Genomic DNA, 25,487 nt, shown 5'->3' with positions numbered 1-25,487 from the left:
TGTATGTTGCGACATTGTCTGGAGACAAGTTAGTTCACACTATGGCTAAACCAGTGAATGGTGCATTCATGTCGCATTTGCTATGATGTAAAGTCTATCATAAGCATAGTACAACCCTGGCCATTGGCCCTGACATTGAATGCTGTCTAGCTTTAAATGTGCGATAGAAGTTTCTAAGTCACACTTGGTTACAACGTGGTCTTTTCTACTGTTACGCTGTAAAAAATGTACCCTCCCTCTGGGGGTTGATCTGTGATATAACAAATAGACTTGGGGATGCCTATCGGCGTTTGCGCTTCGGTTAAGTCTGCGTAGCGACTTCCCCAAGCTAAGTTCTCTAGTTCATTTCAATGACTTTTGGTAATATTGACCTGCCAATACTCCGGTCCGACCCAGCAGCGCTGGTGAGATAGGTGAGGCATGATAGGTCATTCAGTTAATTAGATTTGCGCATTGCTGGCCTAGATGGCAGCTCGTAGCGCTCTAGTTTTGTGACCTGCCAATACTCTTCTTGGAGTGGCGCTGCTGGCCTAGCTGTGCTGCTGTTGCAGTGCATTGTTGTGTTTTGTTGTTGTTGGCCTAGGTGCAGCTGGAAGTGCCAGAGAAGTGAGGCCTTAAAATGGTCACGCCAATCGCCGAGCGGTGTCCCCCAAATTAATGCCAAACATGTCTTGTGGTCTTTACTTTAGTTTATTACTCTACGTTTCATTAAAGCTTGTGTGTTTGGATACTCTAAACGGAACAGTGACATTAACTTTAAATTACTAACTACCATTGACACAACCTGGAAAATATACTTAAGTTTTATTTTGGCACCATTTTATCAACAACGCTAGTGATCTTCATGTGGCGATTGCACATGCTTCATTTGAAAAGAAAACAATAGAATTTTGACGGCTAAAAGTACACAAGAAATGATCAATTATCCTGTGAAATCACGCAGAGTATTGCCCAATACTTAATAGGTAAAATCAGGGGGGAATCAGTGAAAGAGTAAATTAAAGCAACAATCTGCTTAGGGATAAAAATAAAACCTAAAAACAATCTTTTTATGTCCACAAAACACATACACTGTAATTATGTAGTATAATTACATTATTTTATATTTTTAACAACAAGCTTGAGATTTCTCAATATATGGTTGCAGGGCTTTTTTCTGAGGAAACCCTGATGTTGAAATCTGTTTTTGGACATCCATGGGAAAAAATAATGTTTGCCTCAAGAAAATATGACTTCCTTTAAATCAATAACTGATTCAATTTATATGTAGTATTTAAGGTTGATCTCTAGACTGAAAGTGATATTTTTGATGCAATGTTTATTATTATCCAAAGTTGTTGCTCCAGATCCAAAGGGCCAGTTATTTAAACAAAGAATAAATAATGGGCCACTGGTTAAGACAATCAGTAGGCCTCCAAATCTGTTTATAAGTGGGTTATTTTAAGTAGATAAATAGTTTTCTAGTCTGGGATGCAAACCTTCTTGTTACCATCAGCAGCAGACAATGTTTAGATATGACTGTTGGCAAAATAGAAAATCAGGTTTAGAACATGGTTTTGTTAAACACCGTGCAAACTCTCTTTTAAAAACCGATCCAAAGTGTTTATTCCAGATGCAAAGTTTTTACTCAGTTAATCATACGTTTTTATATTTCTGGATTGTAATTCAAAGATTCCAGGAGTGCAGTCCTGGCACATGGTCAGTGCATAAGTAATGTAAGTGTGTAGTTCGACCCAAAGAAGACAATTTGGGGTTATCATTTGATAACTTGTGGAAAGTGGACCTTGTGTGTTTTGAATGATTTGAAAACTAAAAGCTCTGGGAAATTTTGTGTATCGAAGCCAAGAAAGTATTACTCAACAACATCTTGATCAGGAAAAACCTCATTTGCATTTACTTTCAACACACAATTTACATTACTACAAAAGAGGTTTTGTTGGAAGACCTCGTCAGTTGGTCCCCAGGGTTGTTTTAAAATGCATGTTCGTTGGAAACCGCCATGGCATTTTAAAACGAACATGGTAACCAACTGGCAAGGTCTTCCAACGAAACTAGTTTTGTGGTTGCATATGTAAATTGTGTGTTGAAAGTAAATGCAAATGAGGTTTTCCTGATCAAGTTGATGAAAACTAAAGTGGCTTTAATTTATAAATTGACTGTAAGCTACAAATTTTGCATTTGGTGGTTAAATTTAATGTTACTTTTTATTCATGGATGCTTCTTAAGGAGCCATATTAGATCAGATGACATTTTGATTTCATGCATAGACAGATCAGGAAATTTATGAATTTTCCTGTTTAACCTGTTCACAAGCCTGGTTGGTTGGGTAATAGCTGCTACCAGTCATCAGTCTTCTGAGATTAGTTTTAGCACATGATATGATAGGGGGCGTTGTTAAGTTCAGATCTGGCCGCAGCTTTGTGTGGATTGGCATAATTTGGAGTTTGTAAATAGATTATTTGTTTTGCACATAATTCCATTACAAGAGCATCAAGTGCGCTTTAAAGTATAGGGACACTGCAGACTAAATTGGGATTTGGAAATGTTGGTTTTTTGGAAGAGGGAAAAATGTAGCTGATCAAGGAAGAAATTCTTCTACTGAATGGTAATTCTATATTAGTAACATGTCTTTAATTTCAATTTTTAAGAGAATTAACAAGAGATCAACAGTATATACACATGATTGGAAGTGGCAAATACAGCAGGTACTACAGAAGAACGTACTAGAAATTCAGAAATGTAACGTAATTATGTAATATATCTTAAGATTATAAGCAACAATTATTCTAAAAATGGGTAAAATACAAAGCAATGTGTGGCATTTTTTTTTTCCAAATTGAAGCTTTATTATCTCTGAAAAATGCATGCTTGCCCCCAATTTTCATTTTGGACACCAAGAGCCCTTGCTGAGTTCTACTTTCTCCGCTTGGTTTTAAACCGCACATAAATATCCCTGTATTTGTAAGCAACACCCATAGGAAATAGTATCTCTAGATGTGAAGAACGCATGCGCAGTAGCAAAAGTACAAAGATGATAACTTGGTTGTAGATTTATGTAAGCGACATGAAGTGTCCCAAAATTGATATTTAAATAGAAGCCTCCTCGTAACTTGAGATGTGAATACCCAAGTGTGTGATATTTCTTTCTCAGTTGCTACCCACCCCTCCCAGGATCTTAGTTGAAACTTCATGTAAGGGTATCAAACCTTCCCCACCAGTGATAAACTTTAACCTTCCACTCAAGGCCATAGGCCTTGAGAGAGGGGCTCTAATACAGAAGTATTTTTGTGCAGTTTATAACTGTTAAAGAAAGTGACATCAGGCCATCCGAAAATTTGAAACTTGTGGGTGTAACCTTAGATAGTAGGCTAAATTTTAGTCATCGAGTGGAAGAAGTATGTACAAAAGTAAGACGGAGGATTGGTATGCTAATGAGGTTAAAAGTTTTAGTCCAGTTGTGGCCAAGCTGAGAGGTTTTAAGTCTTACCACTGATATTTGACTTATAGTTGCCTGATGTGGCATTTTCAATCAACTAACACCAGAAAACGGGAAAGATTACAGGAGAGAGGGTCAAGGGAAGTCTTCAGGGAAACTCCAATTAACATTTCAAACACAAGAAAGAGTGTTTCATCTGGTTTTGAAACAAGTGGTTTGAAAAAACAAGGTGCAGCCTATTTAAAGAAAAAAAAAAGTCCTAAGGCTGTTTGGACAGTGGTTGGTTTGGAGAGACCCTAGGGAAATCAAAAATATTTTGATTGGCTGCCTTTTAAGGGCTTGCATTGTTTTACTGCAGAAACCCTGCTTGAAAAAATTCCAGTACTCCAGCATCTCTCATGGCGACCAACTGCTGGCCAAAGAGCCTGAGGATTGTGGGTATGAGATTGATGGAAATCAGATGAGACACTATTTCGACTGTTTGATTTAGCTTCTCAAACCATTAACCCTTTAACCCATAATATCAAAGAACAAATTCTCCTGTCCTGTCCTCGTACTTCTCTTATTAAAGTATTGGGGAGAAGTTATTAAAACATCAAGAAAATTCACCTCGAGTGATATCATATCCTAAATTCTCATGACCTCAGGGGTTAAATGAGCATTAATATTACAAGAAGAAATTTGATGCTGATCACTGTTAGTGCTTAGAGAGCTAATAATTCTTGGAGAAATTCAAGCAAAATTTTTAACCAAATTTTATGATAATTAAGATCACATTTCCAAACCCCCTTCATGGTAGCTGATTTTGTTTGTTTCCTCTTCATGAATTATAAATGAATTTGAGAACTAAATTTCTCAAAATCATTAATAATTCAAAAGCCAAAGACAAAGGTTATCATGCACCGTGACGTGTTTGGATATCTGATGAAAAAAATCCTCGGTTTTGCATCCTTAATTTCCCCTTCAAAATCAGTTTGTTTGAAATTTTATGTTAAACACTCGTCACAGTGTTTCATCACAATATCAAAAACCTCCAAATCCGTCAAAAATACTTCGCTACGCGTCGTATTTTCAACTTTGGTGTTTGATATGTGGTGAAACACTGTGTCTCGTGTTTGATATATTACTTCTCAAACGCATTAATTATTCATCAAGAGAAAACAAAGAAAATCACTACTCTGACCGTGGTTTTGATTTGTGTTTCCTAATTACCATAAAATTTTGAAATATTTAGCCTTGCATTTCTCCAAGAATTATTGATCATTTGAGAAGCCATATCAAACATTCGAAAGAATGTTTCATCAGATATCCAAACACCTCGAAGTCGTTTAGAAAAAACTCGGCTGCGCCTCGTTTTTTCAACCTACTTCTCAGTGTCTGGATATCTGATGAAACACACCTTCTCGTGTTTGATATATTCCATCATCATCTGTTGGGAAGAGCTGAGCTCCCAACGCTATTGAAAAGACGATTGCAAGACATATGTGTTTTAATGTTCAGAGTAAAGTGTAAGTTGTGTCCAAGGAATATTTGTGATATTTTATGGCATGTGACTCTACATATTTATTAAGACAATCTGAATATTCACTACTGAGATACAAAACGGTAATATAGGCAAAATGTATGCGCAGTGGCAAAAGGAGGTACCTTCGTTAACAGAGTTTTCACGTTTCATATATCTGACAAGCGGTTGTCGTTGTCTTACAGGTTCCTCAGATACAAGGTATTCTTGTGGAGTAAGTGTCCTTCTGCACAATCCAGATGAGTCGTAGGTCCTTTGAATGCAATATCTGTGGCAAGTATTTTTCAAAAGCACCGGCTTTTGAAAGACACATAAAAAGCCATACAGGACAAGCATTCAAGTGCAAACAATGTGGACAGTGTTTTAGGCGTTCAACTGCATTAATAAGCCACACCAAAAGTCACGCGGAAAAGGAGCTTCACCAATGCAAGCAGTGTGGGAAGTGTTTCAGCCGAGCATGCAACTTATGTCAACACCAGATTGTGCAAACAAGAGGCAAGAGTAACGGCACCAAAGAAAACCAAGCAAATGGTCGTCTTCATACACGGGAGAAATGTTATCAATGCGAACAGTGTGGCAAGAGTGTTAGTAATTCAGGTAATCTTCTGCGCCACATCAGAACGCATACAGGAGAGAAGCCTTATCAATGCAATGACTGTGGAATGCGTTTTGCGGATTCAGGAAATCGTACTCGACATGTTAGAGTGTTGCATAATGGAGAGATGCGTTTTGGGTGTAAGCATTGTGGGAAGCGTTTTACTAATGCACGAAATCAACAAACACATGAAAAACGACACAACGGAGAGAAAGCGCTCCTTAAGGGAAAGCAACACTTGAGTAGCCTTGCAGCGGCTGAAAATGGAAAGCAGAAGAAGACAGCGGGCAATGCAAAGCTGTCTTTCGAGTGCAAACATTGTAGTAAGTGTTTTCGTCGTGCATGGGAACTAAAGAGACATAACAGGACCCATACAGGAGACAGACCTTTCAAGTGTAACTACTGTGGAAAAGGCTTCAGCGATGTACGAAATCAGCGGAAGCATGAAAGACAGCACTCTGAAAAGACGTCTACTATGATGGAAGAACGTAACACCAGTGCTATTGTGTCAGGAAATGATCAGCAACAAAAAGGAACAGCAAAACGGACTTTCATGTGTAAACATTGCAGTAAGTGTTTTCGTCGTGCATGGGAGCTAAGGAGACATAACAGGACCCATACAGGAGAGAGACCTTTCAAGTGTAACTGCTGTGGGAAAGGCTTCAGTGATGTACGAAATCAGCGGAGGCATGAAAAACAACACTCTGGAGAGACGTCCACTATGATGGAAGAACGTAACACCAGTGTTACTGGGTCAGGAAATAAACAGCAGCAAAAAGATCAAGCCAAACGGCCTTTCATGTGTGAACATTGTAGTAAGTGTTTTCGCGGTTCGTGGGATCTAAAGAGACATTACAAAATACACACGCAAGGGAAGCAATTTAATGGAGAACAGGGCAGTCTGTGGTTTACCCAGTCGGGCTATTTAGCACGGAATAAATCGACACGCAGAAAAGAAAAGCCTCGTAATTCACAACAGGAACAATTAACGCGTAAAGGAAAGAAGTCTCATCTATGTCAACAATGCGGCAAGTGTTTTTTCTCTTTAAGCAACTTACGGAGACATACACGGATACACCCAGGGGAACAACCCTTTGGGTGCAAACATTGTGGTAAGCGTTTTAGTGACCCAAGTGGTCACAAACAGCATGAGAGTTCGCATAGAGTGAAGACGTCTCATAGGAATAACCAGATTGGGAAGTATAGTAGGCGACCAAAGCATCTTCAGAAGCATGGAGGAGCGCGCACAGTCAAAAAGCCGCTTAGCCTGCTTGTTACCGATGCAGAAGATCAACAACAGCAGGATCAAGGTGCAGCCCAGCCGTCTTTTCAGTGTGAAACTTGTAGCAAGTGTTTTGCCGATCGATATTCACTAGCAAGGCATACAAGAGCACACGCGAGGAAGAAACCATATAAGTGTGGATATTGTGGAAAGTAGCTTAGCTCTTCAGGAAACCGAGTTAGACATGAAAGGACCCATACTGGGAAGAAGCCTTTTAAGTGTGGGCACTGTGACAAGTGTTTTAGTGATGCAGCACATCGGCGGCGACACGAGAAGACACACAACGTTAAGGACAAGGAACATGATCGGCTTGCCAATGGGAAAGGAGGTCAACAGCGGCAAGAACTAAAGGAAGGTAGAGGAGTAAGGGGAAAATGTTCAGGAAAGGGACCATTTCAATGTGAGCGTTGTAGTAAGTCTTTTCTGTATCGGTCTAAACTTATAAGACATGAGAGGACCCACACTAGCGAGAAGCCTTTTAAGTGTGAACGCTGTGGCAAGGGGTTTAGCGAGGCAAGACATCTGAAGCGACACGAGGGGACACACACAGGGGAGAAGCGTTTTAAGTGTGAACGCTGTAGCAAGGAGTTTAGCGAAGCAAGACATCTGAGGCGACACGAGAGGACACACAGAGTTGAGGACAAGCAACATGATAGGCTTGCCAATGGGCGACAGCAGGAAGAACTAAAGAAAGATAGAGGAGTAAGAGAAAAATGTTCAAGAAAGCGACATTTTCAATGTCAACATTGTGATAAGTGTTTGTCCAGTGAATATGGACTTAATAGACATACCAAGATTCACACAGGAGAAAAACCTTTTAAATGTGAACACTGTGACAAGTGGTTCAACGACACAGGAAACTGTCGTCGACATGAAAAGACTCACACAAGAGGAACGCCAGTAACGATGCAGAAGCCAAGGAGTCTTACAGCACACGTTTGTTGGATTTGTTCAGAGGAGTTTCGCAGTGAGTTTATCCTTCGTAAGCACTACGACGATCATATGATGGGGATCAGCGATGCAGACCTGCCGGCAGAATGACGCCCAGATGGCATGATGGGACAGGTATTTACTTGGGATCACCAACAGACTACTAAAGTGTGATGTCACAAATGTTCGAATTTTTGAAATTATGGGATTTATTAAGGCGTTCGCAAAGAGCGTGATGAAAAATGCCTTGTTGGTGGGATATTGGGACTTTTATGCTTCAATGACTCCATGCAAATCCTTCTAATTTTGTCTCTGTTTTAACCGTTGAGATCAGAGACAAAATTACAAGGATTTCTATTGGGTGGTCGGAGTATAACAGAGCTAATATCTCACTCCCAAATTGCAATAAGACGCTGATTTTTTGTTGTCAGTACAGGATCACCAATAGGGAACTAAAAGGGGAAGTGTCATGCAAATTTGCTGTCATTTCAAAACCCAAAAATGTTTGTCTGCCAGCAGAAACAACGAAATAATTGTCGAGTTTGTTATAAATTATCACCCCAGTGCAATAAAACTGTTGATTAGTGCCTCTGTCCAGACACAGAGAAGGCCGGTATGGATTGAAACTTGAAAACTATTAGGCTAATGTTTTTCAAGTTCTCGCATTTGTGTTTCCAAAATCCGCTAGAACAGATCACGAATTGTTCCTTTCAAGAATTGAGTTGATTTCTTTCCTCTCGTCATTCTAGAATTATTTGGCAGCTGATTGAAGGTCTTATTTCATCATTTGTAACAAAAGATACCAAAACCCCGTGATACTTCCCCTTTAAAGACAACGGCCACGGCAGCAAAAACGTCACTTGAAAATATATCTCTTCGCAATTTTTCCAATTCATTTAACTTGTACAGTGTAGGCAAAGTATCCTGGAACTAAAATTGTAGGAACGGCGTTCACGTAAGGAGGAAGAAGGAAGAATTACCATCGTGTTCTCGCGTTCTCCACAAAACCTTGAATTTGGTCATTTCTTGTTGTTGTTTTGCTGATGACGGCAAAGAAATGTACAAAAACATAACGTACATGCAGAGTGATTGCTCGGTTCCTTAGTTGTTTCTGGCGTGCGGGGGGAGAAAACTGTGTGGACGAAATAGTGACCCGGGGTATTGAATCCTAACAACGAAACAACTGAGGAATATAGATACTGCGAAAGTAGCGATCCTGTATTGACGTTACAGCTATACTAACAACAGTCTGCCATCCTGCGCGGTATATTGTATCACACCGGAAGTGAAATTTACGTTTTATGTCTCAAGTTCAGAGAAGAAAATTAATAGGGATGCTTTATTTTTTTGCGATTTTCACATGACAACAACATGACGATTTGATCTAGCAAATAAAATTTCGGACATACACTCTTTTACTGGGCCCAGTTGTTCAAAGCCTGATTAAGCTAATCCTGGGTTTACGTGATATTTGATTCAAGTTTGATGACTAATCAATAAAGATTCTTCAAAAATATTTTTGTCCCTCAGTTTTGACATAGAATTTTCTTTACCAACAGCTTAGAATAAGCTTTTTGAAGACATTTTTAGCAAGTGAAATGAAAACCTCGGTTAACTCGTTATCACAGATTAGCGTTAATCGGCTTTCGAACGACCGGGCCCTGGCCTTTTTCAAGCTCTAAGATTGTTGCGAAAACAGCTTCATCTGTTGTGTTTCTTGTTTTACTTACTGGACAATCATAGAGTGAATGAGCTTTAGTTTGCCATATATCAAATCAAATTCTGAGACTATCAGAGGGTAAAAATGTCCTCTGTTTAGAGGCAGTGTGATAAGAGTGTACCCAGCTTTAAACTCCCAACGTTTTTTTATGGAAAAATAATGTTATGAATGGCTTCTCTGTATTAAGCAACAAGAAAGAAATGTAGTACTTTTTATTTGTAATATATACCCTTATTTCCAGAAGTGCACCTATTTCTGAATTTGGGTACTTGATGTAAGACGAACCTTTTCGTCATTTTAATATTACTTCATGTTTGACAGAATTATTTGTGTTTTGGTAAGAGTTTAGGGTAGGGGACACCTTGTGATGTCTATCATAATGATTGTGCGGTTTCAATAACACATACCCCTGATAGCGGCCATGTTTGGATGTGGCTCATCTAGACTGCAAAGCAGTTGTGTTTTCGCCCATGGCCAACTTAGTCATTCCATAGTCTTTCGGAGGCAGTCGAATGGCACTCACTCAGTCACTACGTAATCATTAGTTTATTCCTTAAACCCAAATTAACCCATGGGCGCGATTTTGCGCAGTTTCATGTTCGCTCCTCACCTCCCTTAGAAGGGATATTTTTGTCCTCTATTGTTCTTATTGTCTTCAGAAAGACTGACCAACCAGAATGCGTTGTCTGCGCATATATTTATAGGTCTTAGGCCAGAAAGCAAGGTTTTTGTCCTATGCGTAAAAGATCAAATATCAATCAAAATAGCAGCTGTGTTGTTCACGCGTGAACTTTCAAGACTCCAATTTGCCGTTTTAAGATTAAAAAAATAAACATTTTAAAACACTCAATTAAATTTTGCACAATTCAGTGGTCACAAAAAAGGAAAACAAACTGCTCTACTCGACAATGGCACACTGGCCGAAATTAGCAACAGCAGCCGATAAGAACATGTCCGCTGGTTCAGTTTTGAGCTCGTTCAAACACGCTGGTTCGAAAATAAATATTAAATCAAAGGCTCCTGTGAGCCAACTCGTGAATGCAGATGACACATCAGTAATTGAAATTTAGACGGCTACGGAAACTTCCTTGAAAGCTAAAAGAAATTATATCTGTGTCCGATTATGTAACGAAAAATAACCATTCTTGTACTATAAAAATGATTGTCAAATTATTCTCTACAGATTGAATAAGATTATTCTGATGCACCGATTAAAAAAATCACGTGTTTTTTTATTCGAAGTTCATAAAAGCACGCCATGTGCAGCTACGTCATGCAAATTCGTGTCCGATAGTCCGGGGCTACTGGATTCTGCAATCGGGCTAGTGGATTCTGACCATCACTTGCCCGATGGCAAGTGAAGCTTTTTTGGGAATTAAAATTACAAAATTACTGTAGGGCATACTTTTTTTAACTTCCAGGTAGGTTTGTGCTTTTCAAGCCGATCTCACAAAGGGAAATCTGTTCAACAAAGTATCGCATGACATTTTATGCCCGACATAAATGCGTGTAATTTTTCCTTTGGAGTTCAGTCCACGTAATCCTCAAGTAAAAATAATGAAATATGACAAGCTCTTGCTAAATAAGAATTATTTATCGACCGCGTCCTTTTGCTTTCCCACAAATTACAAGTTTTAAATTGCGAAAATGAAACATTTTTCCCCTTTGAAACCTCTATGAAAGCTGACAAGATCTTAAAGTGTTCATTTCACCAGAAATTTGCATAATAATGTTTACGACGTCACTGATGCGTGACATGACACGTTCCGCTTTCGCGTGAAAACTGACAGCAAATCTATTTTTTTTTAGCAAACTAATCTACTTGATGTAATACTTTTGTATGAGAAGGAAAAATATGATGAAAGATGTCGAGTTTTCATGTATAATGTATTTTTTTAGCAAACTAATCTACTTGATGTAATACTTTTGTATGAGAAGGAAAAATATGATGAAAGATGTCGAGTTTTCATGTATGCAAATAGTTGATTAGCAGTGAATTTTTCAGTTAATAAGAGTGCTCCTTTCAGCTGAAGACATTTCTGGCGGGAACTATTTTTTGGCGGCAAAATTTCAAGTTGCGCAACGCAATATCACGCATTCTTTCTGACTTAAACGATTCAGTAAGTTCAATCGCGAAGGGAGGATAGGTTAAAAAATCAGTGAGGCCTACAATAAATAAGGCCACTAGTGCTAAAGATAAAGCTCTAAAAAGCGTCTTGTTTATTCAAAGTCCACGCCGACAATTACTTTTAAATTAAATTATTTTTAATTAAATTATTTCTAAATTAAATTAGTTTTAATTCTTAAAAGACACCGCACTTTGTGAAAAAAAAAACGAAAAAACCTATAACTTTGCTCAGATTCAACGAAAAATCTCCATTCTTACACTAAAATGATTGTCAAATTATTATCTACAGAATGATTAAGAGAATTCTGATGCGTCGTGAAAAAAATTTCACGTTCTTTTTTTCTTTTTCACTAATTGAGTTTACGACCCAGGACTTTCTGAAAAACTGAAAAAACTTGTAACTTTGCTCTGATTTAACGAAAAATCTCCATTCTTGCACTAAATGATCGTCAAATTATTCTCCACATACTGAACAAGAATATCCTGATGCGTCGTGGACAAAAAATGTTCGCGTGTTTTTTCCACTAATTGAACATCCTCGTTCCCAGAGCCTACGAATTTAAAACTAATTCACTGCGCACGCCCGAAAGTTAACGACAGAACCAACCAACCAAGTCAACAGTCAGCCATCGCTATTACTCGTTCATTGCGCATGCGCGCATTCACGAGCTAAAAACACGCAAATAAAGTGTACACAAAACAATGTTCAGAGAAATGGGGAAAAAGGTGTTTTTGACTCACTGACCCCAGGGCACACAGGACGAAAAAAGGTGTTTTTGACTCACTGACCCCAGGGCACACAGGACGTGAACACTTGGCTCTGTCGTCTCGATCTACAGTCCTAGGCAAGTTTAGTTGTGACACTTCACAACCAAGTCGAAAATGTCCCTCTCGTGCTCCTGTCCTCCCTCTCAATGTTGTTTTTTTTTTTTTTGGAATTTTTTAAGCAAACCTTGTGAACCAACATTGAGAGGGCAGGGTGGCGAGATCTGTCCCATCTAATGTGACTAACACTGTAGTTTGTCTCAAAACCATGACGTCACTCATCAAAACGCGCGCTCTCATTGGTTCTTGTAGTCACATAATACGCGGCGTTTGTTCCCTTACTTTATCTTTCATTAAATTTCGCTGCGGCACTCGAAATTTATTCTGCATTTCTCGGTTCTGAGGAGGGGGGGGGGGGGGGGGGTGTTGGGACCAGCGGGTATTTGTTCTGGGGGTGAAGATCGGTTCCGGTCATAAAATCAAGGAGGGGAGAGCAGGGCCCCCGAGCCCCTCCGCTAAATTTACCAGATATTTCCCCTTTGAAGAAGGCACCACATATGCACTTTCATAAGCACCAGATACACTGATTCATTGCTTTGCTGTTTATATTATTTACTTGGGACTTTCAAAGTTCTACATTCATGTTTTCTAGCTAAACAACTTATTTCAACCAAGTTCCTCAACACTAACTAGTTATCATTTTTCCTGTTTGACTTACATATCTTTAATCGATTCACTAAAGTGTTAGTCTGTGAATGGTAAGTTGCAATCTTGATTGCTTTTTCCAGACCTCATAAGGAGATTGCGGCCTTATTTACTCGTTTTGCGCCTAGGAAAAAATAAACACATACATCTGAGCTGATTTTACCAAAGTGTTCACTAGAAGTCTTCAGGTTGGTTTGCCTTTAACCTGCATTTCAACGCCCTGCCGTGGGTTAAAGCTTAGGGGGAGGGGAGGGGGTTGCATCATCTAATACACCAGCACTCTGCCTAAAGATTGCCCTTTGTCAGCGATGGCAATAGTGGGGTCATGAGTCTAAAGTTGGGGGGGGGGGGGAGGAGAAAGGGCTTGTTATGTTTTCCTGATTTAATTTTTCACTGCTTTTCTAGTCAAAAGGCTTCTTGGAGAGTCTTTAAACAACATATCATTTTCATTTCGTTTACGCAAACGAACTGGCATTTGTATTGATAGCTGAGTTTAATCGTTTGTCTCACGATTGAGCCACATAGATGTGATCGCAACGCTTTGACTGTTATACATCAGGCAATTGTGTCGACTGATTGCATAACACTATAAGTAGCACCTTGGTTTGTGTTGATTAGGCTCTTAGGCCTCTTAGGTTGATTGGAGGATTCCTATCCTTGTAGTTCAGACTAGAAATTGTCCGCCTTGGTACTGATAGGCTGCTGTGTTGTTTGATCCTTGGCATCCATGCTTCTGGAATTTTAATTACATTATCCCTGTTGATTTTGTCAGGGTGAACTCTTACGTCAATAGCCGCTTTAACCCTACGACTGTACCAATGTGGGTCTCGGTCAATAAACGTAACCTCATCCCAGAGCGGATAGTGACCTGTCGCTTTGTCGCGCTCTGAAACGGCGGAGGATTGGGTTTGGACAAGCCATATGTCTCTATCGTGTTCAATCAACACAAACTGAGGTGCTACCTATACTGTTACGCAATCAGTCGACACTATCGCCTGATAAAGACCAGCAATATAATAATAATAATAATAATAATAATAATAATAATAATAATAATAATAATAATAATGATAATAATAATAATAATAATAATAATAATAATAATAATAATAGATTGAGGATTTTATGGATAGTATAAAGTTTTAGAATTTAATTACTAGGATCTTTATGATCAGGAGTTGGGATTTTAATTGTAAGGAATTTGGTCGTTGCATTGATTGGCTACGGCAGGCCGCCCAATCATTGTTTAGGATATCTGGGCATCCAGAAGTTTTTACTGCCATAATAATAATTAGTTTAAAGGCGCTTTACAAGAATAACAACAAAGAACTTAACTAAAAGGTTATTGAAATGCTTTTTATAAAAGGAAAAGTTTTAAGTTTATTTCTAAAACGGGCACCGAAGAACTGTTCCTAATATTAAATGGCAGCGCATTCCAAAGTGAGGGGGATGCCATGGAGAAAGATCTTGCGCCATAAGTTTTCAAATTAAAAGGTAGATTAAAAATACGTCTTTTTGATGATGAACGTAGCTGACGACATGTGGTGTATGGTATTAGTATTTGCGAATATAATGGTCGAAACGTCGCGATCCACATCTATGTGACTGAATTGTGAGACAAACGATTAAACTCACCTATCATTTCGAACCAAGATGATGAACACCATTCATAATATGGCATTTGTATTGTTTTTAAAACTATGGTGGGATTGCGTGTGCGTCGTACGTTTGAGCAACGCTCCATAGACATTTTTTCATAAATGGCGGCCAATTTGTTACTCCTTTCGATATATGTTAATTAGCGCTACTAATCTTGTTTTAGAGCAAAAATTCTATTGAATTTTTCAAATGCTTACGGCGCTGGTAAAGGTAATTTTAATGCAAACAAAAAATTATTTATCAGCAGCCATTTATGGAAAAGGTTTATATAGGTTAAAAAGCCTGAGCCATCCTTTCCCCTTTCACTCCGTATGGCCTCGGCGGTCACCAATGCCAAATATTAGAAAGGAAAATTTAAAAAAAATTCTTTGTCGATGAACAGCCCTTTGGCACTTACCGCGTCTCTTTCGGTGGGAACTTCTCCAGGCGGAGGGAAAACTGGTGGGGGCCTGGGTTCCTTTGGTGGGACTGAGAAGAAATTATACTCATCAGAAGTTACTGTTACAGTGCGACTACTAAACACTGGCCAATCAGATCACAGTAGGATACGAACAGTGAATAATTTCAAACGTTTGGGTTTTATTTGCTGACTCCTGTAACAGTAGTCGTGCTGTAAACATTTTTCAATAGTTCGAATCTGAAACTTTTCAAAGGCTAAAAGTATTTTCAAAGAAAGCACTTATTGTTGTAGTCATCTTCAAAGTGATATTGGAAATTTAACCTGCCTTGTTCTTGTAGATTAACTTTGCCATGAAACGATATTTTTGAATGTTCTTAGTGAAGATGTTTATAACAGACTTATGCAATATAGCTATCATTGTTAATTAGTAAAGGTTTTTGCAGCCTGAGCGCATGCGTTGATTAACTAATTCATGATCACATGACATCTAACTATAGAACTATTTGCCGCCAATCAATCAACTAATCAATCAATCAATCAATCAATCAATCAATAAATAAATCAATAAATCAATTAATCAATCAATCAATCAATCAATCAATCTATTAATCAAAAACAAACAAACAAATAAACAATCAATCAATCAACTTTGTTTAACGAGGATGACACTTAACAGTCTTTTACAACTGACAAACCTGTAGCCCTGTGATTTCAGATCGAATTGGAATTTGAAAATGTTGATTTTTGAGGAGAGGGGAAAAAAAGGAGAACCCAGTGTAAAACCTCGGAGCAAGGAAAAGAACCAACAACCAACTCAACCCACATATGACGCCGAGTCCGGGAATCAAACTCGGTCCACATCAGTGAGAGACCAGTGCTCTCAATACTGCGTCATCCCTTCTCCCCAAGTTCCAAGGGCCATGAGCGTGTGCAAGTGCGAAAACTATGACGTAAGAGGGACTTGCGACGGAGTGTGATGTTGTCATAAGGTTCTAGCGAGTTTTTTTTTTAAGACTTGTTTGTTTTGTTCCCAAATGGTCCTGCACTAGTCCCCGGAGAAATAATATTAGGTGTTTCCCTCGAGACCAGTCATTAAGTTTTAATTTACTGTTGCGTATTTACCTATGAAGATAGGCTGACAGGATGGTACTTCATTTGATCCACACTCGCAGCTGTAATGTTGGCCGTCTTTAGAAAACTCAAATTTCTCACCAGCTGAATACATTCGATTACCGTCACTGCAAACTGTTGACAAGAAATGGGCTGGTTTAAGCAGTGTGTTCATCCGGACCATAGTTAATTGAGGGACTGGTTATGAAACTTTGCCATGAAAACAATGGTGCTGCAGTTTATGTTGGAAGGGCCGCGACCGTGCACAATCGTTTGTTTTAAATGTTCACAACACAGTTGAATATCTTAGCACGAACGTTTCTATTGGTCAGTTGCTTCAACAGAGTTCGAAATCTATTGTAGTTCAGGCCCGTAGCAAGGCTAAAACAACTGAGGGGGCTTAGCAAAATGGTGAAACAAAACTACCACCCCCCCCCCCCCCCCCCCACCCCCGTCACTCAAAACAGACTGATTTGGGAGTTAAAGATGCAACGAGAACATAAAAAACCCGGTGGATTTAGTGAGTAAAACAATAACTTTGCACCTGCATCACACTCTTAGGTACATGTTTTTGCCTTTTCTTTTACGTGGACTGCTACGTGAAGTTTCCTAATTTCACGTTTGAAGGAGGACGTAGACAAAAGACGACAAATTTTTCTTTCTCTTTTTAAATTTGGAATCGGAGAGTAAGAATCCGACTGCAGGAGACTTTTTTTCCTCTGGTCTTGAGGACATATTTGTGTGGCTTTTTGTGTGACAACGCGGAAACACTCAATTGTTATAAACTAAGGACATTTGTATTGCTTAAAATGGGCGGATGTCTTAGAAAATATGTATTTTATTTCGACAGCTTTCAATCCATTTTGATTCTTATCACCGCCGATTCACAAGATAGGAGTGCCTGTTAGCGAAGGAAACTGACAGGTAGTAAAAAGGAAGTGAGCGTCAGAATTCAACATTAATTTGTTTTAATTAGTACTATTTTGGGGCACATTGCTTTTTAACTTCCAAAAATTCGGGGGGGGGCTCAAGCCCCCCCCACCCCCCCCCTGCCCCTCCCCTCGCTACGGGCCTGTAGTTTGTGCACGGTCAAGGCCAAAAACGCTATAACAAAAACATATAACAAAGGAGTTTGTCAAGCTTCATAACCATTGCCTTTTATTAACTATGTCCGGACCGATACACTTTAACCTGAGATTACTTTATACATATATAACACACCCTTCTAGTTTTCATCATGTCAACCTGTTTGAAAAAGACATATCACTGATCTCAAAATTGAAACCCAGGTTATTTTAGTTCTGAATTGGATAAAAGTTGGGTTAAATGATATATGAAAAAAATGAGGAACAATGCTGCACCCAATTTCCAAACACCGCAAAGTTGGATCACAATACTCGGCTGCGCCTTGTTGTTTCAGTTCACTTCTAGATGTTTGGAAAATAATCGGATGAAACACTCTTTCGAGTGTATTTGATATAGCTTCTTAAACCATTTAAAATTCTCGGAGAAATTCAAAGGAAGCAATTCATCAATTTTTTTGATAATTAAGATCACTTTTCCAAATTTCCGTCACAGTATTGATTTTCTTTGTTTCCTCTTTATGAATTATAATTGAGTTTAAGAAGGCTGTTACTAAACTATTCATTAAATTTGCCTGAGATTGCGATCAGATTTTTAGGTGTTACATTTATGCAAATAGTTTCTAAGCACGCCATAGCTCGCAGTATTGGAGAACCTTGATGACAACTTCGAAAAGTTAAACCTCGCTAGAAACAAAGAAACGCCAGGAAGTGGTGCCTGGAAAAGAGATTGTGTTTTGCAAAATACCTTAGATGCATGCGCTTGTAAACTATAAAGGATAATTGATAAAACTAACCTTGTCATTAAAAAATACAGAGTGACGCGAAAAGATGTCTCTGAAGACGATGTACCAAAAACAGTCATCTACGGCCGATTTAATTTGAGTTATACTGAATAGGCCATTTCCGAGTTGCTGTGAACCTCACTTTGAAAGCGAGGCTAAGTGCAAAACTTTTCATAAGAAAATAAGGTTTGTTTGCAAATGAATGAAAACTAATTTTCATAACTAAAAACTTTGCACTTAGCCTCGCTTTTATAATAACGTTCAATGCAACTAGGAAATGATCTATTAAAAAAATACTTCAATTGTAATAAAAGTAAATTATGTTAAATTTTAAGAACGGTGCCTGCTTATACAGAGGTATTTTATGCAAGGGCAATTAGAATCCAAAAAGAAAATTGGGGGTAATCACGCATTTTTTTTTTAGAGATAATTAAGCAACCAGAATTCCAAAAAGAGCCAAAATACAAAACAATGTGCGGAATTTTTTCCCAAATTGAACATAAATTATCTCTAAAAAATGCATGGTTACTCTCAGTTTTCTTTATAGATAACTAGGGCACTTGCAAAGGTCTGTTTTCTCCGCATAGTTTTAACCCGGCGAAAATATCCCTGTATTTGTATTACCACCCATAGGAAACCCGAATATCTCGAGATGCGCAGAACGTATGCGCAGTAGCAAAAGCAGGCACCGTCCTTAACAACTCAATCACTAATTCATTTAAAAAATATACAAAAAAAACATTATTATTTGAAGCGACTTACTGCATGTTTCTGGACAGCATTCCGCTGCTGGGTCAATTTCCTTTTTGGGACAGTTTTCCGGCATCTTAGTGCATTGGTAATACAGGTATTCAGGTGGACCATGCTTTCCTTTAGGACATGCCACTTTCTCGCAAGGGTTACGGCTAATTACCTTCTTATTACATTCATAATCTGTGCAAGGGAATAATTAGCGAACAACAACAATAATAATAATAATAATAATAATAATAATAATAATGATGATGATGATGATGATGATGATGATGATGATGATGATGATTATGACGATGACGATGATGACGAAAGTCTTAATTTGTATAATGAACAACAGTGTTGGATTATCACTTCTCGCATTCAACTCGGGAAAGCAGTGAGAAAGTCCCAAGTTGATTTACGCTAATACAATTCCTAAACATTTTACCAAACATCATAATTTGACCCACTCCGGGATGGGTGGAAAGATACTAAAACATTGGGTAAAATTGTGTTTTTAAGCAAGAATAAACCAGTGAGAAGCACTGTGCGAACTAAATTTATGAAAATTCGCGATGTACTGTGATTTGTGTGAAATTGATCATATTTATTATGACCTCACTCGGAAAAGATGCAACAGAAAAGGTTTTTGAACCGACCGACTTCGCAGCCTCAGTACTGATCTGGGTTGAAAGAAGTTTTGAAACAAATGTTCCGCGCCTAAAGTTTTATTCCTGTGAAATTAAAATACGGTGGCGTTTGTAAATAAGGTACAGGAAACTATATATAGCATTTATGTAATGTTTAAAACACGAGCTGAGGTGTTTTATTGGGGTTTAAGACCACGAGGTGCAGCCGAGTGGTTTTAGACCCGATAAAACACGTACCGCGAGTTTTTTGAACGGCTTCATAAACATTCCTGGAAATGCTTGTGTCAAGAGAATTCATAACAATGATGCTTTTGTGAACGTTGGATATTAGTATACGAGAAAAACATTAAACACCGCATATTAATAAGGAGGAGGTTTTATCCGGTTTTAAAACCTCTGCACGTGATGTTTTATTGACCATCTGATAGGTCAATGAGCTTATGATTTATTAATGACTTTTTGAAACTTACCATATGATCTCTTCTCTATGATCTAACAGATTAAAGAACAAATAAATAAATAAATAAATATAAAAACATCAGTGATCTCTTCATATTCTGGGCTATTTTCATGTTAGTTATGTTTTTTGCCCTGTCTGCTTATTGATGGTAACATTCATTGCAACATTGTCCGTGGAGTGGATCCAAAACATCTTCAACAATGTATTGACCAAAATTATTATCAACAAGAGGATAAAAGCTCATAAAACACTTACATCAATTTTAGCTCATTTAGCAGTGAAGCTAACATTTGCACAGATCCGAATTACTGCCAATTATTTTGCTTGGGAAAAATATAAAAGTGAGAACTTAACACGCGAAGTACATTGTGTTGGGATGGCTTGGAACTTTCTCTAGTTTTTCATTTGCTTTTATTCGTCGGAAAATATTCACAATAAAACGGGTATTGACTAATTAAGGGCGTGAATATAAATCATGGTTCATATATTTAATTATAAAGAAACCAGACATATCGGAGGTTTTAACAAAATAGTTTTAAAATGATGCAATTTGTACTTTGTGGTTTATGGGAGAAAACCATCAATTTCCTCATTCAGACAAGGAAATTACTATTTTTTTGCCCTTGAATGGGACAAAACTAAAAACTTTACGATATTATCTGGGAATGATGTGAATTTCTTTGCATAACAAGCAATTTTTTTCGGTACTGTATCCTGCATTTTTTCCATTTTTTATCGTGTGGTTGTTTATCAAGAACATTTCCACTAAGTTGGATTGCTTAGCGGTTTCACAACCTTGAAGGACGGTGCCTCTTTTTGCCGCTGCGCATACTTTCTGCGCATACGGGATGGCCCGCGGAACAATAATTTCTAAGAAGGCTATATACCTACTACTTCAAAATTGTTGATGAGTATTTGTGTAAAGAAGATCTTAGCAAGTGCTATTGAAACTGAAAATGAGAATTGGGAGTAAACAAGCATTTGCTTGAGATAACGAAGCTTTAGTTTACAGAAAAACGTCTTAGGCTCGACTCTTGTTGCGAAAACTTGAATTTCTTTTTTCAGAGTATGCGTGTGTCACTGAATAAGTAACAAATTCTTAATGCGATATATTGTTATGCATCTCAACGCTTGTTGCTAATTATCTCTGAATAATGTGTGGTTATCTCCAATTTCCTTTTACTATTTAAATAGCCCATGCTAAGATTTGCTTTCACACAGTCTTAAAATGCGCAAAAATACTTTTATATTACAAAAAAAAAGTGTTTAACTGTGATGTTACTATATTTTCTTTCTTACGTATTGCTCAGATACACTGCATTGTGAACAAATATCGATAATAGTGGTTCACGTTCTTGCTGATTTAGCGAGTTTCCTAGCTTAAGTAATAAAGATTTCAGTAAAAGATTAACAATATTATTTGCTCATGTCTTACACACCGTCATTGCTACATGAAGATGTTTGATTCTGCCGAAACACTTAATCAACCAAAACATCGTAACAAAAATATTGTGGTTCTTTATAAGTTATACTACCTATTGTACACAGAGGCTTAAGAAAGATTCGATTAATTTTGCTGTCATTAATTTGGTCGTTTTCTGAATACCTAACCAGTCAGTCGTTAATTTCTGTGAAATCTTTAAGGCTGGCCTCGAATTTTCGGAAATTCTTCTTGAACCTTACATCTGCATCTTAAAACGTTATCTCGGTGGAAATCTTTTCATTCCATGCCGAGGAATAGTCATTGCGGGAAATTCATCGTTAGAAATCTTTTTTTGAAGGTCTATTAAAATGAAGTATATATCTTACCATCAAACGAGTTTATTTCACCTCTCCACTAATAATTATGACACTGTTTTAAAAGTCAGTGCTCAAAATAAACGTTTTTTTATCCAGTTTCAAAGGCAGTATTCATTTCGTTTGGGGGAAATCTGGCCAATGTGTTTGCTCTCTGAAAATATGGACGTTCTGAACCCTCGTATTTCTATTAAAGTCCATTCCGAGGGGCCTTTTCTGTTCCAAACCCAAAAATATAGCAAAGAACTAAAAAAATGACAAAAGTGACTTAAAAAAACCAACCTTATGATTGATTCTGCCAGCAGATACATCTAGCACCGAAGCGGTAGAAATCAATAGAAAGACGGCAAGGCTGTACACAACCATGTTGTCTCTTCGATCAACACACAGTTGTGAGTTAGCACTTTTCATTAATTTGTCTTTAACACAAAAAATAATGAGATATTCTAATTACAATCTATTATTATTTAAGAACGTCCATCACATTCACAGACAGTTTTACGTCTGAAAGCCATTTTCATTACTTGTTTTAAGCTGTCGTTTGAACAGTTGAATAAACTATAATGATACTTTTAGCTTCACGTAAATCTGTTATCATTTTTTGTTATTTGCTTTTGTTAATTTAATGACTGATTGGCAAGAATTTGTCAAAGAATAATTTGAGGAAAATAGTATGACTTATGACTGTCTGATTTTCTGACTCTTTTATTCTAGTCTTAGATTTCATTTTTACGCTAATTTCAGACCTCATGTTGTAATTAAAATATTTTGGAAACCAAAATCATGACCTCGTTTCTTTGAAATTTATCAGTGTTTTCATTGCTGGCGGTATCGGCTTTAATATAATATTTTTTTCCGTTGACTTAACTTGGATTTGTAAATAATGCGCGCCTGGAAAATCATAAACGAGTTGCACAGGATATTGTTGTATTGGTCGTTCAACACATTTTCTATTCATCTGTGTCTAATTGATTAGATGTTGGAAATATCTGACGAATTTGATTCTTTGAAAAAAAAAATTTCCGTTTGCGAGGCTTCTATAACTGCATTAATGCTTCTAAAAGTGACTTAGTTTTAGATTCTCCTATCACTTAATAATTACTAAAGTGAACGTGTAACCGTGAGTCACGTGTTTAAAACAGATTAATATTCTCGCTAAAGGTTAATCTACCATCACTACCATGACCACAAATTAAAAAACCCTTAAAATTGAAAGAAGCAGCTTTTTTTACATTAAGCAAACAATTAAGGCATCCTTGAGAATATGGATAGATTTCGCTCACAAATCATTTTTGCGTTTACGTCAAAGAAATCTAAACATCCGACATCCAATTAGGATTAAAATTCATACATGTCCGAAATTGAATGTTTATTTTCTGTGTCAACACAATAGTGCCAGCCGCTTTTTCATTATTCGCACTGACGTAGGGTCTTTTATTGCTATTACATCTAAAGTCATAGTCTGGAATCACAAGTTATCAAATTTTAAAAAAAGTATGTTTCGTCAGAATAATGCCGTCATTTTGGTGAAGATTTCCGACTTTTTGTTCGCTTACCTGCCATCTACACACACTCACACCTTTTCGTTTTATGTAAAGTGTAAGACACGAACAGCAGTGTTTTATGTAATGTTTAAAACACGAGCATCAGTTTTTTATCGGGATTTAAAACCACGAAGCACAGTCGAATGGTTTAAGACCCGATAAAACATGTGCTGCGAGTTTTTTGAACGGCTTCAAAAACATTCCTGGAAAAGCGTGTGTCAAGAGAGTTCATAACAATGATGCTTTTGTGAACGTTAGAAATAAGCATACGAGAAAAACATTAAAAACCGCATACTAATAAGGAGGAAATTTTATCGGGTTTTAAAACCAATGCACGTGATGTTTTATCGACCATTTGATAGGTCAATGGGCTTATGAATTGTTAACGAGTTTTTGAACTCTTCTTAAGGCATAGACGGAGTTCTTTTCACAGAGTGGTCAGCATGGTTAAGAAAATAATAAGTCAAAATATTGTTATAGTTCTAGTTCTCTCACATCCTGCGAAGAAGTACGTTAAACAAAAGATGTATAAAAAACTCCAATAATTGTGAGAAACATGGAAGATGATATCTGTAAAATTTTTAGTGGTTCTCTGAATCAGTAGTCGAAATACAAAGACCTGAAAATACAGGAAGACCTGTAGATAGTTACTGACTACTCAAACTCTAGTGAGTATTGTTACTTTTGCAGTTGCAAGTATTTATTGCTAGTTCGCTATCCTGCAGATAAAAAGTGAGCAAGATTTTTACGATAGTCCTATAATTTGTGAAGAATAGAGGCATATGTCAAATTTAAGAATGAGATTGTGTGGAAAACTTGCCAAAAGCATTGGTTGGATCACATTTGCTCCGCTGGATAGCGACTTATCCAGTGGAAAAAGTTATCCATTCTTTGAACAACTGGGGGCTGGTTTTCGTAAGTTTTTGTTGTTGCCAGTATCTCTTAGAAATAAAGTGACTAATGGCACTGCATCTTGTTATCCACTTGCTTGGTAAATACTAAAACAGCTTTTTACCTCAGTGTCTGACAACGAGGGTGAGTATTTATCTTACATCCTCACTCTTCCGCTCGTCTTCAACGAGCCTTACAGATGATTATGGTGTTCCACTGCTGAGTGTTTTGTTTAGTTCGACGTACCGCTAACACGCAACACCCAAATCATGCCGAAGTTTGATCCCTTTTTCCAAAAATGAATTTTCAACTATTTGTCACAGTTCATTTTTAATCATGTTGAAATTGGAAAACGGTGTTATGACGACTTCAAAACGTCGTTCGATTTTATCGTTAATTTCGTTAATTTCCCTTTAACTTTATCTAGACCGGGGTTTTTCTGCCATGTGGGGCTGGGATGGGGTGGGGAGGGGGGGGGGGGGGAGGTTGGCGTCTGGGATTCTGCCCCCTCCATAACTTTGCGAGAATACAAGCGCTATGACATTGAGACTAGGAGGAGAGATAGTACGTCCACAAAGGTCTCTTTAGACGTCCACAATGAGAAGTGATGACAGCACTTAGCGTTGTAATGACATTGTGATTGCCAAAAGGCGGCCATCTTGAACTCGCTATCTTGGATTTTTGGAAATGGAAGTCAAGATGGCGTTCAATGACGCAATGCCCACGCCATTTGACGTCATCATACCATTTTGCGGAAGGAAACTGTTTTTACCTCTTAGGTTTTATTGCCATATCGTTAATGTGCTTTCAGTTTTGACGGCTGATCATAATGAAAGCAACAAAAGCCCATATTGTCAGGTTCGCTGTCGCCTTGCTGCTTCACACTTATACAACTGGAATTGGTTACAGTTTCCACGAGTAAAATGGAGTTGGAAAGCCCAACGAGGTCCTACCCACATGTTTGGCGTGTTCATATCGGTCTTTGAGCCAATTTAGCTTCTTGTATGTTTTTAGCGGTTTAACATGATCATTTGGAGAATTGGGATGGTATGCAATCAACAAGAAGGGCGTGTCTGAAATAGGTTAGGAGAAATCATATATTTTGGTCTGAAATTTGGCAAGAGTTTCAAGAAGCGCGCTATCCCCGGTGGCAAAATGCAAGTGTAGCCATTATTATTTGTCAGTAAATGACCCCTCACTGTCTCTGTGTCTTAACCATGAAAGAACTGTAAAGCTCTGTCTGAAAGCAATTAGAGCAAATTAGTAAAGAAACCAATTGGAGCGAGTGAAA

At 37.8% G+C, this 25,487-nt stretch overlaps 2 protein-coding genes and 1 pseudogene across 3 annotated transcripts in view; all 3 read right to left on the bottom strand.

Annotated features, from left to right (window-relative positions):
* The window catches only part of LOC146475649 (ras-like protein 1), a 491,817-nt pseudogene that overhangs the window by 61,813 nt on the left and 404,517 nt on the right, over nucleotides 1-25,487 (bottom strand). The window lies entirely within an intron of this gene.
* The window catches only part of LOC146475652 (uncharacterized), a 417,346-nt gene that overhangs the window by 75,253 nt on the left and 316,606 nt on the right, over nucleotides 1-25,487 (bottom strand). The window lies entirely within an intron of this gene.
* On the bottom strand, nucleotides 12,958-22,151 carry LOC146475656 (uncharacterized). Its single transcript, XM_085115952.1, has 6 exons — nucleotides 22,044-22,151; nucleotides 19,975-19,996; nucleotides 18,882-19,052; nucleotides 16,265-16,387; nucleotides 15,140-15,210; nucleotides 12,958-13,207 (listed from the first exon to the last, which is right to left on the bottom strand). Exons 1-6 carry the CDS (start codon nucleotides 22,125-22,127, stop codon nucleotides 13,193-13,195), a joined length of 486 nt encoding a protein of 161 aa, XP_084972078.1. The 5' UTR covers nucleotides 22,128-22,151; the 3' UTR covers nucleotides 12,958-13,192.

The sequence above is a fragment of the Pavona decussata genome, unplaced genomic scaffold (genome assembly GCF_977016875.1).
Source record: "Pavona decussata unplaced genomic scaffold, jaPavDecu1.1 SCAFFOLD_84, whole genome shotgun sequence".
Lineage (NCBI taxonomy): Eukaryota > Metazoa > Cnidaria > Anthozoa > Scleractinia > Agariciidae > Pavona > Pavona decussata.
Note: the sequence above shows the minus strand (reverse complement) of the source record. Positions and strands in the feature narration are given on the sequence as shown.

Coding starts and splice junctions, on each gene's coding strand:
- LOC146475656 (XM_085115952.1), bottom strand. CDS start 22,127: ATGGTTGTGTACAGCCTTGCCGTCTTTCTATTGATTTCTACCGCTTCG. Junction 19,997..22,043: donor CTGGCAGAATCAATCATAAG/GTTGGTTTTTTT, acceptor TTAATCTGTTAG/ATCATAGAGAAGAGATCATA. Junction 15,211..16,264: donor CTGTCAGCCTATCTTCATAG/GTAAATACGCAA, acceptor ATTTCTTCTCAG/TCCCACCAAAGGAACCCAGG.